Source organism: Entelurus aequoreus, linkage group LG05 (assembly GCF_033978785.1).
Source record: "Entelurus aequoreus isolate RoL-2023_Sb linkage group LG05, RoL_Eaeq_v1.1, whole genome shotgun sequence".
NCBI lineage: Eukaryota > Metazoa > Chordata > Actinopteri > Syngnathiformes > Syngnathidae > Entelurus > Entelurus aequoreus.
This window is the reverse complement of record NC_084735.1, coordinates 70693609-70707761: the sequence shown is the minus strand read 5'-3', so window position 1 is coordinate 70707761 and position 14153 is coordinate 70693609. Positions and strand designations below refer to the sequence as shown.

The following is a 14153-nucleotide window of genomic DNA, read 5'->3' as shown; positions in this document are numbered from 1 at the left end:
CTACAGGAGAGAGGTGGACCGGCTGACGTCCTGGTGCAGCCTCAACAACCTGGAGCTGAACGCCCAGAAAACAGTGGAGATGATCATGGACTTCAGGAAAGTCACAGCCCCACCATCCCCCCTCACCCTGATTGACTCTCCTACCCCCGTCCCCATTGTGGACTCCTTCCGTTTCTTGGGCACCACCATCACCCAGGACCTCAAGTGGGAGCTGACCATCAGCTCCCTCATCAAGAAGGCCCAGCAGAGGATGTACTTCCTGCGGCAGCTGAGGAAACTTAAGGTGCCGACAGAGATGCTGGTGCAGTTTTACTCAGCCATCATAGAGTCCATCCTGACCTCCTCCATCACAGTGTGGTTCCCCGGCGCCACAGTCCAGGATAAGAATAGACTGCAGCGCATCGTACGTGCTGCTGAGAAGGTGATTGGCTGCAAGCTCCCATCCCTCCAGGACTTGTTCTCCTCCAGGACCAGGAGGCGTGTGGGTCGGATCACAGCTGACTCTTCTCACCCTGGACACACGCTATTCTCCCCTCTCCCCTCAGGCAGGAGACTACGCTCCATCCAGACCCACACCTCCCGCCACCTGAACAGTTTTTTTCCCCTCGGCCATCAGGCAAATGAACAATAACTCCTAACAGTAGCTCCTTGAATTCCTTGAATCCCTTCTAAGTCTATCTGATAGCTCAGTCACAGCTCTTTTTTATACCAAATATGTGTTATATGTGTTTTATGTCGCACGTTTGCACCAAGAAAAATTCCTAGTTTGTGAACCCGTTCTCAAACAATGGCAATAAAACGATTCTGATTCTGATTCTGATTCTGATTCTGATATTGTGTTTTGTTTAAAGGTTGTCATAAACGTTAATTCATTTAAAAAATAAAAAATAAATGTTATTCATATGTAAATGTATTCAGTTATAAACATTCATTCACATTCTTCTCTCCTTCATGGATCTAAACTTTACTGCTGCCGGTGTCACCGCCCGGGCGCACGTCAGTGCGATTTCATGTGTGTGCTGCGCTAGTCCGGCTGCAGCAAGCAGCTGCAATCAATCACCGGCAGTCAACACACCTGAAGCTGAGGATGAGACCTGCCTTCATAAGCCTGCACAACCTGCTATCCCGCGCCAGAACGTAGTCATCTGTTCCTGTACAGTAAGCCAATATCTAGCTTTATGCACTCTTGCTCTTTCTGTGTGTTCTTCCCCGTCGTGTTGAATTGTCTCGTGTCATATATATATATATATATATATATATATATATATATATATATATATATATATATATATATATATATATATATATATATATATATATATATATATATATATATATATATATATATATATATATAAATATATATATATATATATATATATATATATATATATACAATATATATATATATATATATATATTAATAAATAGAGTTAATACGCCGCCCCCTCCTGTCTGTGGCGTCTTCTTCACCCATAACAGCCGGTATTTATTTCTATATTTTTATTGTAATATTTTCAGTATGTTTGTTCTATTTTTGGCCAAAGTAAGACAAACAAAACAATCTGAAGTTGTCTATATTTTTTATTTTTAATGCCACGATTTTAATAGTCCGGGCCGCGTGTGCACAGATTTTCCTCCATGCGGCCCCTGAGCTAAAATGAGTTTGACACCCCTGAATTATATCATACGCATACATCTTTAGTATCATTTAATTATTTTTCTTTTTTTACCACCAGATGTTCCTGTATGCACAACAGTTTAAAATCAATGCATCAAGTCTTTTTTAGCATGCTGTACACAACTAAGCACTCAAGCCAGCTATTTGTCTTTCACTCAATGTCCTCTTTGATGATTACATTTCTTTCTGCAGGGGGTCATAACAATGCCGTATGACTCTCAATGGTGACTATAAGCTCAACTGGAGCAACCCCGGGGACACACGAATGTCCCCACATGCGAATTTACTATGTGTCACACATCTGTACTGTGAGCTAATAATAGCAGTGATCGATGCATGTGTGCAGTTTGCTGTATGTAACTTTGTGTACATTGCGCTCTGACCTTGCACTATGCCTACGCCGGGGACGGACCTCCAAAAAAGGACCACCAGTGCCAAATATTGATTTCCACTAGCACATAACGCGGCACAATGCCGAGCAGAGAAACAGGACAGGGCCAGCAAATACAATACCGGTTGGTCATGTCACTGTCAAAAGTGGTTAGAAGTATTTTTGGCTTTAAAAACACACAACCGTCTTTGTATAATATTTTACATTAATCCTGTGTCAATGAGATGTCGTTGTGTTGCTTTACGTTGGAATTTCAACCACTTTCAGAGCAGAATTTACCTTTTCTTGGAGACAGCCATCTTGGTTTGGTTTGACAGAAAAACTCCACCCCCAGGGCTGCCATTTTGTGTCTTTAAAAGAAAAGGAAAAAAATTATATAAATGTATTTGTATTTCTTTTTTTGGAATAAAGTAGTCCACAACATTACATACAATATACTTACTTATTTACTTACTGTCCAAAAACTAACAATATTAGATTAAATATTTTAACAAGCAAACTCTTGGAGCCATTTTGTGTCTCTATCACCCTCTTGTTGATCGAAATTAATAAAGTCAATAAAACTTATTAAGGTATGTTTTTTCTAAATTAAATGAGTTTATTTCGGTCATATAATCAACCATTTTGTGTGATCAATTTAACAGCTCATACACACACACACACAAAAAGAAAAAGAATGACCGAAAAAAGGAATAGGCTGAAGCCTTGGCTCATATTTGCCTATCCTATACATTCACTGAAAATTAGATTGCCTGGAACATCAACGTTGAAAAAAAAAATCAATGGGATGAAAGTAATCGTTGCTATATTTTATAATTTTCCATTATTTCACCTTTTAAGGCTTTCTTAAACCTTAACAAAGAACTACATGTCTTCAACTCATCACTGGGCTTGTTCCACCATTTAACTCCGAAAACTGAAATACATTTGCATTTTATATTCGTTCTTACTTTACATATTTCAAAAATCAATATCCCCTGTAAATTATAGTTTTCTCCTCTTAATTTAAATAACTGGAAGGCTGTTGTTCTTTACTCAAAACAATATCTGAACATTTTACCACATTAGAACTTATGAATAATGGATTGGTATGTTCATAGTAGCACGCTTTGTGTATTATTCTAATTACCCTTTAATTATTGGGTCTATGTTTGTTTTACAAACATTTCCCCAAACTTCAACGCAATATGTTAGATATGGAAAAATAAAATTTTAGTATAACATATGCAGACATTTATTATTCAACATGTGTCTTACTTTATAAAGAATAGCAATGGATTTGGATATTTTTCCCTTTATATATTAAATGTTGCTGTATGTGTACATATTTTTGAGTGGACCTTTTATATATCACTTTCAAAAATGTTTATCGTATTCCTTTTTTTTTGCAGTACAACCTAACATTATGTGTGTGACTTAGAGCTATTCCATTTTGGCATATTGTTTAACACATTAGGCCTAAAATCAATTCAACACCTAAAATCAGAGTAGGACTTGTGTGTGTGTGTGTGTGTGTGTGTGTGTGTGTGTGTCTGTGTGTGTGTGCGTTCGTGTGTGTGTGTGTGTGTGTGTGTGTGTGTGTGTGTGTGTGTGTGTGTGTGTGTGTGTGCGTGCGTGCGTGCGTGCGTGCGTGCGTGCGTGCGTGCGTGCGTGCGTGCGTGTGTGTGTGTGTGTAAAATAATATGTGGGATTGTATGTGTTGTATGTGGGAGACTTTAGGAATGGTTGAAAGGACAGTGCTGTATGTGGGAGACAGGTGGTGTCGCAGACCATCTTCACGGTTCAGGGATGGCTTTTCAACCTTGACAGTCCTCTTTCGTATGGATCGAGGACGGATGGTACGAAAGAGGAGTGAGGGTAGCCATCTACAAACCCCGTTTCATATGAGTTGGGAAATTGTGTTAGATGTAAATATAAACGGAATACAATGATTTGCAAATCATTTTCAACCCATATTCAGTTGAATATGCTACAAAGACAACATATTTGATGTTCAAACTGATAAACTTTTTTTTTTTTTTTGCAAATTATCATCAACTTTAGAATTTGATGCCAGCAACACGTGACAAAGAAGTTGGGAAAGGTGGCAATAAATACTGATAAAGTTGAGGAATGCTCATCAAACACTTATTTGGAACATCCCACAGGTGAACAGGCAAATTGGGAACAGGTAGGTGCCATGATTCGGTATAAAAGTAGATTCCATGAAATGCTCAGTCATTCACAAACAAGGATGGGGCGAGGGTCACCACTTTGTCAACAAATGCGTGAGCAAATTGTTGAACAGTTTAAGAAAAACCTTTCTCAACCAGCTATTGCAAGGAATTTAGGGATTTCACCATCTACGGTCCGTAATATCATCAAAGGGTTCAGAGAATCTGGAGAAATCACTGCACGTAAGCAGCTAAGCCCGTGACCTTCGATCCCTCAGGCTGTACTGCATCAACAAGCGACATCAGTGTGTAAAGGATATCACCACATGGGCTCAGGAACACTTCAGAAACCCACTGTCAGTAACTACAGTTGGTCGCTACATCTGCAAGTGCAAGTTAAAACTCTCCTATGCAAGGTGAAAACCGTTTATCAACAACACCCAGAAACGCTGTCGGCTTCGCTGGGCCTGAGCTCATCTAAGATGGACTGATACAAAGTGGAAAAGTGTTCTGTGGTCTGACGAGTCCACATTTCAAATTGTTTTTGGAAACTGTGGACGTTGTGTCCTCCGGACCAAAGAGGAAAAGAACCATCCGGATTGTCATAGGCGCAAAGTTGAAAAGCCAGCATCTGTGATGGTATGGGGGTGTATTAGTGCCCAAGACATGGGTAACTTACACATCTGTGAAGGCGCCATTAATGCTGAAAGGTACATACAGGTTTTGGAGCAACATATGTTGCCATCCAAGCAACGTTACCATGGACGCCCCTGCTTATTTCAGCAAGACAATACCAAGCCACGTGTTACATCAACGGGGCTTCATAGTAAAAGAGTGCGGGTACTAGACTGGCCTGCCTGTAGTCCAGACCTGTCTCCCATTGAAAATGTGTGGCGCATTATGAAGCCTAAAATACCACAACGGAGACCCCCGGACTGTTGAACAACTTAAGCTGTACATCAAGCAAGAATGGGAAATAATTCCACCTGAGAAGCTTAAAAAAAATGTGTCTCCTCAGTTCCCAAACGTTTACTGAGTGTTGTTAAAAGGAAAGGCCATGTAACACAGTGGTGAACATGCCCCTTCCCAACTACTTTGGCACGTGTTGCAGCCATGAAATTCTAAGTTAATTATTATTTAAAAAAAAAAAAAAAAAGTTTATGAGTTTGAACATCAAATATCTTGTCTTTGTAGTGCATTCAATTGAATATGGGTTGAAAAGGATTTGCAAATCATTGTATTCCGTTTATATTTACATCTAACACAATTTCCCAACTCATATGGAAACGGGGTTTGTATGTCAGGGTTGAAAAAACATCCCTGAACAGAGGAGGTGGTCTGCCACATACAACACTGTCCTTTCAACCATTCCTAAAATACTCTGCAATTTAACCTCCAACTTATAACTGAAATTAGAAGCATTCTGGTCACAAATTCCATTTGTTTACAACTGAATGGAATGTTAACGTGGGGGATTCAGGCCATGTCTACACTAAGGCATTTAAACCCTTAAATGAATAATTACTTAGCCTAAGCTCCGTTTCAGCCACACTAAGGTCCCCCTCCTCGGACAAATTTTTACACGGCTAAGTGCGCCGTGTATTTCTTGAATCTCCGGCACTTAGCTTTGTATGGATTCATTGATCGTTTACAAACTGAGTTTGGAGAGGAAGTGACGCCAGAAAGACCGCACACACACAGGAAGTGACGTCAGAAAGAACACGCCACAGCCAGCTTCATTAATAAAGCGGTTTCGTAACTCGGAGGTAAACACTGGAAATATGAAGGCGAGTCATCCAGACATGCTCGTGTTTCTCCTTCCGTCTGGACAGACGCTTGTGGAAATCACATTAAGAGAAAGCGATTGCAGCTATTTGGGATACAACACTTCACAGACGGCAAGAGAACTTTCCAATGTCCCGTGGATGTGAATAAAAAAAGGTAGCGTGTGCTTTGTATTACCTGGCCGACGAGGGAAGACTAACTACGGAAAACGACAAATACATTTAGACTGGCAAAGCAGACTGTATCAGTTATTGTCCGCCATGTATGTCGCGGACTCAACGTCTAGGTCCAGAGTCTATAAAGTCACCAAAAACGAATGGACAATGAAGGTGAAGGCAAAAGAGTGAGGAGTGTCCTGACAAGATATCTAGATCCCTAGTTTGATTGATGTCAAATGTTCTTTATCACATTGTTTACTTTCAAGTGTCCGTTAAATATTTGATTAATTTATGATGGCTCAGGTGTGATTCACTACAATACGGTCCCACAGCACACTGGATTCCAGTTTATTGAAATACCACAACACTGGATATTGTTCAGATAAGTTACATTTAAGAAATTGCACACAAAGCAACACTGGAGGTGACTATGACGTGCGCATTTTCCGCGCATGCGTACTAGGTCGCGTTGCACCGGTGGACGGAGGGGAAGAGCGGGTCTTAAACGGTGGCATTGTTGTGTGTGCACAAGGATAAGGTTAGGTGCGATTTACCCTGGATCGATCCACAGCCATCGTTCTGCCACAAAATACCTCAATGCTAACGAGGGGAAATTACACTTCAAAGACTGTAGGATTGCTGGTTTGCATCAAAACGGTTGTTTTTCTCACTACCATATGGCGAAACCATCCTTGCCCAGGCACACCCTCCTGGTTTTGGAGCATAAATATTTGGGGTTTTGGCAGCAGCCACCAGACTAGATCCGACCAATCTAAGTCTGAACTGATGAAGCCTCTCTATTCCTACAAAACACAAAATCAGGCAAGACACCATCACACTGCAGGTAACTTTTTGTATTGTCATTAAAAGCATGTTTATGTCCTTTTTGTGTTAAGCTGTTTAAAAACAACAACTATTTGTGACAATAAATAGTATAAATTCCGCTTTTAAATACATTCTTTTTTATTACATTTTTGGTGATCTGTTATTGTTTCGAGACTGCTATCAACCGACTTTAGTTGTCTTTCTGTCTATTACAGAAACGAGATGGTGGTCAAACCAAGATGTCTGCCTTCGCAGAGAAAGGTAAACAGACGTCTGCTCTGTGAAAGCTCATTAAACAAAATTACACCACGTGGCGCTATAGTTTTCACGTAATTATTATTTGTTTTAAAACCTTTTGTGCTACTTTTATCGCTAATTGTATTATTCTAGAACATGAGCCTGCTCGTTAGCTCATTGTGATAAATGAGACGCTACCAAATATGATTTATAGTTTCCTCTTTTTCGGCTGCAAACCCGCAGTCCTCTCTTTTATAATTCATCTCATGATAACCCTCCTTCCAAGGTCCCCTCCGATGTTTACAGAGGCGCTCCCCTCGTTTTTTAGGAAGGCAGGCGCAGGCCGTAATGGAAAGTGACACTATCTAGCCAGCACTCTTCTTTCCTGGAGGGCACGTCAAAGCACTAGCCAGCGCAGCACCCGCCACTCGGACAGAGGTCCCAAAATGTCACGTTATTTCCACATGTGGTAACGAGGCGTCATCGTCGTCGTCAGGATCGGCTTGTGTTCCCTTGTACAGTGACACTCACGACTCTGAGACAGCCGGAGGCACTGTTATGTTAACACTAAACACAACGCGGTGGATGTCACGTTAGCACAACTACCAGTAGATGTGTCGACAACACCCTTTAATGAGCTTTTCAGCCACCACCACCAGTAGAACCTTTAAAGTCGAACGCGATCCATGTTGTTTTTTACATAGGAAAGACGGCAGTCTGGCTTCAAAGCCCCCTGTGCATGCCATTTTAAAAACGTATGCAATTTATAAAAAATAAAAAAATAGACGTAGTAAATGTTGATATGAAATTAGTATAGCCGTGAATGAACGTCGAGTGGATCTAGCATAATATTGTGAGAGTTCAGTCCATAGTGGATCTAACATAATAGTGAGAGTCCAGTCCAAATTAAGAATGTCTAAGACAGGGGTCGGCAACCCAAAATGTTGAAAGAGCCATATTGGACCAAAAATACAAAAAAAAATCTGTCTGGAGCCGCAAAAAATTAAAAGCCATATTACATGTGTCATGAGATATAAATTGAATTAAGAGGACTTAAAGGAAACTAAATGAGCTCAAATATAGCTACAAATTAGGCATAATGATGCAATATGTACATATCGCTAGCCTAAATAGCATGTTAGCATCGATTAGCTTGCAGTCATGCAGTGACTAAATATGTCTGATTAGCACTCCACACAAGTCAATAACATCAACAAAACTCACCTTTGTGCACTCACGCACGACGTTAAAAGTGTGGTGGACAAAATGAGACAGAAAAAGTGGCATAAAACACGTCCTAGAAAGTCGGAGAAATGTATACATGTAAACAAACTATACGGTGAGTTCAAGGACCGCCAAAATAAGTACGAAAAAACGGCGCTCGCCAAATACTCGAATGAGTGAAGCATATTTAATATAAACAGTGTGATTTATAACAATTAGGGAGGTTTGTGTCATGTTTGTCCTCCTACAGAAACCATACTAAAACAAAAAAGTACATTTTTTCCCCTCATCTTTTTCCATTCTTCATACATTTTTGAAAAATCTCCAGAGAGCCACTAGGGCGGCGCTAAAGAGCCGCATGCGGCTCTAGAGCCGCGGGTTGCCGACCCCCGGTCTAAGACTACCTACACCCCCATATCAAGAATGTGAAATGGTTTGTTCCACCTGCACAGCGACAAACCTAACTTGGAACACTTCACTCAACACAGACTTCATAAAGCAGGCCTGGGCAATTATTGTGACTCGTGGGACCAAATTTAGAAAAAAAAATGTGTCTGTGGGCGGGTAAATCTAGCTATCTATATATATATTTATATGTATATATTTATCTAAGCTGTGAAAAAATGTGCTGTACAGTATGTGTGCTTGGGTCCTATTTTTAGGAACACTAATACAAAACCTCACAATAATGTCTGATTGAATGCTACAAACGTTATGACAGACCGCCTTAAACGGAATGGAATTTTAATTTTTTTTTTACTGAAAGAGACACCCAGAATGTACATGAAAATAAAGAATGTGGGATTTACAATATTAACTATGAACGATAAAACACTGAATTTTAACATATGAACGGGACACTCACTATCGATCGACATATTTTACAATCAAGCGAAACGCAACAAAAATGCAACAAACACAGCGAAATATGAACGTGAAAAAATACCTACAATCTGATACATCTGATATATCACTAAGCTTTAGAACTTTGTTGGAAAAATCTCCTTCCGCGTCTGTCCCCGACACCCGCATTTCAGGGTGGCTGCTCTGGAAACACTCTGCGGAAATGCTCTGTGGAAACGCTCCCCACCCACACTGCTTGGTGCCTCGTCTGGGCAGCTGTGATTTTGATTACCATAGTAACTAATTAGATGACCATAGTAATTAATTAGATAACCATAGTAACTAATTAGATTACCATATTAACTAATTAGATTACCATAGTAACTAATTAGATTACCATAGTACCTAGTATATCATGGAAAAGTGCAGATTCCAACCATTGAAATACTTTGTATAGTTCAAGACTTACGGTCATTTGCAAACCTCACTGCACATCATAATGGCAGCTACAGTTTTCATCTTAAATATCTAAAAAAAAAGATTTAGGAATGTCCGGAGGGCCAGATTGAAAAGCTTAACAGGCCTTAATTTGCCCAGGTCTGTCATAAAGTCATCAAAGCTCACCTTCAAGCATTCACACACAGCACCAGCATTTTGGAACAAGGATGAGGTGATAGAAGAAAGGTAAAAAAAAATGATGCATCTATTTGTGGCAGCCCAGGAGAAAGTTGTGTACAAGTTTCACTTTTGTAGCTCATTGCCCATAACTGTGGTGTGTTCAAAGACCCTCGTTTAAAGTTTGAAACAGGGGTAGTAGCTAGTTTTTAAAGGTAGGGGGGAACTTAACTCCCAGAAAATGCAATAATAATAATATAGTCACAATGTTAATGATCATTTATTATGATTCCTATTATTCACTGATTATGATCCTACGCGAATCAGATAACCTCTACTTGTCAGTCTGAAATCAAGCAAAACCTTACAGGTTTATAATCATATTTAAGTGAATAATGACAGGCTTTATGGTTATTTAAATTAATATTTTGGCCACTTTATGTTGAATTTGTTGTCTTTATTTTTTTTTTATTTTTCAAAACAAACTCAAATTATTTAGGTGGTGTCTCTAGATATGTTCAACTTCTAGATATGTTAATCCCATTATTAGAAAGTCAAAAACCTAAGTAAGATTTGTTTTTTTAAATGCTGGTTTCAACCAAATAAATGCAACATTTAAACCATTGATTCTTAAATTGTGGTACGTGGGCTTCATCTAGTGCAGAGGTCGGCAACCCAAAATGTTGAAAGAGCCATATTGGAGCAAAAATACAAAAACAAATCTGTCTGGAGCCGCAACAAATTAGAAGCCATATTACATACAGATAGTGTGTCATGAGATATACATTGAATTGAGATGACTTAAAGGAAACTAAATGAGCTCAAATATAGCTACAAATGAGGCATAATGATGCAATATGTACATATAGCTAGGCTAAATAGCATGTTAGCATCGATTAGCTTGCAGTCATGCAGTGACCAAATATGTCTGATTAGCACTCCACACAAGTCAATAACATCAACAAAACTCACCTTTGTGTATTCACGCACAACGTTAACAGTTTGGTGGACAAAATGAGACAGAAAAAGAAGTGGCATAAAACACGTCCTAGGAAGTCGGAGAAAGTTATACATGGAAACAAACTAAAGGTGAGTTCAAGGACCGCCAAAATTAGTAGGACAAAACGGTGCTCGCCAAATACTCGAATCAGTGAAGCATGTTTAATACAAACAGTGTGCTTTATAACAATTAGGGAGGTTTGTGTCATGTTTGTCCTCCCACAGAAACCATACTAAAACAAAAAAAAAAGGTTTTTTTCCCCCTCATCTTTTTCCATTTTTCATACATTTTTGAAAAAGCTTCAGAGAGCCACTAGGGCGGCGCTAAAGAGCCACATGCGGCTCTAGAGCCGCGGGTTGCCGACCCCTGATCTAGTGGTACGTCAAAGATTCACTTGATTAAAGTACAGTGTTTTATTCAGTCTACCCCAGGGCAGCTGTGGCTATGAAAGTAGCTTACCACCACCAGGTGTGAATGAATGATGGGTTCCACATGTAAAGTGACTTTGGGTACTTAGAAAAGCGCTATATAAATCCCAGGTATTATTATTATTATTATTATTATTATTATTATTATTATTATTATTATTATATTCACACACAGTGTTACTGTTGAAACTGTGTGTAATGTTATAGTGGCCAAAATGTTAAGTATACTTGTTAAATAAAATCTCCGCCTTCTTTTTAATGAATACTTAGGCCTACTCCGCTACTGTATTTTAATGTTGGTCATTATGATGGTACTTGGAGAGCTAAGTACATTCAGCTGCGATCAATGTGCAGCTAAAAATAGACCGTCTGTATTAGCGTTTATAATAACACAATTACTAATACTTGGTTAATATTCAGTTTAAGAGATGTAAATGGAGTATTGTTGGCGGTTTTTGGATGGTTATTGAGAGGGCTTTGTGGGCAGAATAGACTTCATTGTAAGCTGACTTTTGCTCATGTTTATTCACGATTTAGAATACATTAAAAAAAAGAAAAACATATGTGCTTTTGTCTTATATAGGCATTGTGAATAATAAACAGCACAACAATTTCCCGTTTGTGCGTGTTTCCAGTCACACTGATCTGCTGACTATGGGCAGAGTGCAAAGGATCCCCTGTGACGTCATCAGATCCAAAACGCACGGGAATTGCCAACGTCATTGGGAGTGGCGTTTGAAAATGTGGCATTTTGTGGATGTCGATTCCAGGGATGTCCAACATCCGGATCTGGCCCGCAAACGGATTTAACCTGGCCCGCGAGATGAATTCGCTAGGTGTAAAAATTAAATAAAAGAAACTACTGTTCTCAATGTGTCCACTATTGATTGATTGATTGAAACTTTTATTAGTAGATTGCACAGTGAAGTACATATTCCGTACAATTGACCACTAAATGGTAACACCCAAATAAGTTTTTCAACTTTTATTTAAATCGGGGTGCACTTAAATTGATTCATGATACAGATATATACTATTCTCATAATACAGTCATCACACAAGATAATCATCAGAGTATATGCAATGAATTATTTACATTATTTACAATCCAGGGTGCGGGATATGGGGCGGGGGGGTTAGGATTGGTTGGTATCAACACTTCAGTCATCAACAATTGCATCATCAGAGGAATGGACATTGGAACAGTGTAGGACTGACTTGGTAGGATATGTACAGCAAGTAGTGGACACAGAGAGAGAGATCAGAAAGTATAAGAAAAAGTGTCTACATTTGATTATTTACATTTGATTGTTTACAATCCGAAGAGGTATGATGTGGAAGGGAGGGTGTTAGTTTAGGGTTGAAGTTGCCTGGAGGTGTTCTTTTAGTGCGTTTTTGAAGGAGGATAGAGATGCCCTTTCTTTTAGATGTCGCAATAGCAACTCTGTTAGGCAAACAAATGTACCCAAAGTAAAACCTGCCGTTGTGTTACTTCCTCTGCCAAATATTGTGCTTTGGCACCCTTTTTCTCCACTAAATGTCTGTCAAAAAAGAGAAAAGTGGACGCAGAGTGTTCCAAGAAAAATTATTGTCAGGTTCAAACACAGATGACATCTATTAGACAAGACAAGAAGCAAATAAATCAAACAGAGACAGGATTCAATTTAGCTCATGAGGAGAAACGTCTGGGCTGCAACTTCGTATAGTCTCCCACCACGCTCTGACGAGGGAGTTCCACGCCGCCTCTTTTATTTGCGCCTTTTCTGGTTACATAGCATTACATTACGCAGCTGTTCCTAAGGGGAGGTGGGTCATAAACAGTTCAAAGAAAAGGTGCCTGGAGCGGTGTCCGCTTTGTAGATCTCGGGTCAGGACAACGTCTTGCTGTGGCTGTCAATAGATCAAAGAAACCGGCACCTCCATGTCGCATCCCATCGCACACAGTGGAGTTTTACAAGCCTTTTGCTTGATAAGATGAAACACAGCTTTTGTCTTCTCGCCGGGCGAGCTGAACTCAATGTAACCCAAAGTTGTGTGATAACTTCTATACAATTATTCTGACACTTATCATCCTCCTATTTATTCACGGAAGTGAATGGGAAGCCACATATCTTTGTGAGCAAGTTTCCTCTCCAATGAGCATCAATAAAACAAAGCTACACTCAAGGCATCCTGAACTTGTCTGCCACTCAAGACGTGACACCTGATATTATTGCACTTGTGAAAGCAAAAAAAAAAAAAAGCCAGGTTTCAGGTAGAAAATAAACCATTGGCAATCCCACTTAGAATGCTGCATGAGCCAGTGCACATTGATATAGTTCTGTGGAAATGATTGTCTTCTGTGGAAATGTAAAGAAAGTAAACAGTGTGTGACTTACTGCAATACTGTCAGTCTCTTAAATTCATACGTTTGGTTTGTTGAAACTGTTTATGCATTGCACAATTTTTTTTTCTATCAATACACAGTGATGCCTACAAGGCAGTGGCGTGCGGTGAGGTTAATGTCTGGTGAGGCACTGCATCATCACAGTCAGATTTACAAACATATGAACCCTAAATAGTATCTTATTCACCATGTGATTGGCAGCAGTTAACGGGTTATGTTTAAAAGCTCATACCAGCATTCTTTACACAACTGTAGCATACAAAAAAGCACATTTAATAAAAAAAAACATTATTATGGTCTTACCTTTCTTGCTGGACAGCCTTTGCGTGTGTACCACGCCGTTTGAAAAGAACGGGTCTTCTGTCCCGAAGTCAAAAGCAAACCTTTTAGCTCCGGCATTATTATTACCTCCTGCTTCGATTGAAAG

The 14153-nt window shown here is 39.5% G+C and overlaps 1 protein-coding gene across 2 annotated transcripts in view; it reads right to left on the bottom strand.

Moving 5' to 3' along the window:
• Positions 1-11138, bottom strand: part of LOC133650969 (uncharacterized) — an 84894-nt gene extending 73756 nt beyond the window's left edge. Inside the window, exons 1-2 of one of the 2 annotated variants that reach the window (XM_062048793.1) lie at positions 10885-11138; positions 2352-2422 (exon numbers count right to left, since the gene is read on the bottom strand). In XM_062048793.1, coding sequence (XP_061904777.1) covers positions 2352-2422; positions 10885-11120 — 307 coding nt within the window. In that variant the 5' untranslated portion in view covers positions 11121-11138. Of the gene's footprint in view, positions 1-1840; positions 2423-8454; positions 8582-10884 lie in introns of those variants that run through there. The other variant, XR_009826344.1, reaches the window with a different exon arrangement.
• Between the last annotated feature and the right edge of the window lie 3015 nt (positions 11139-14153).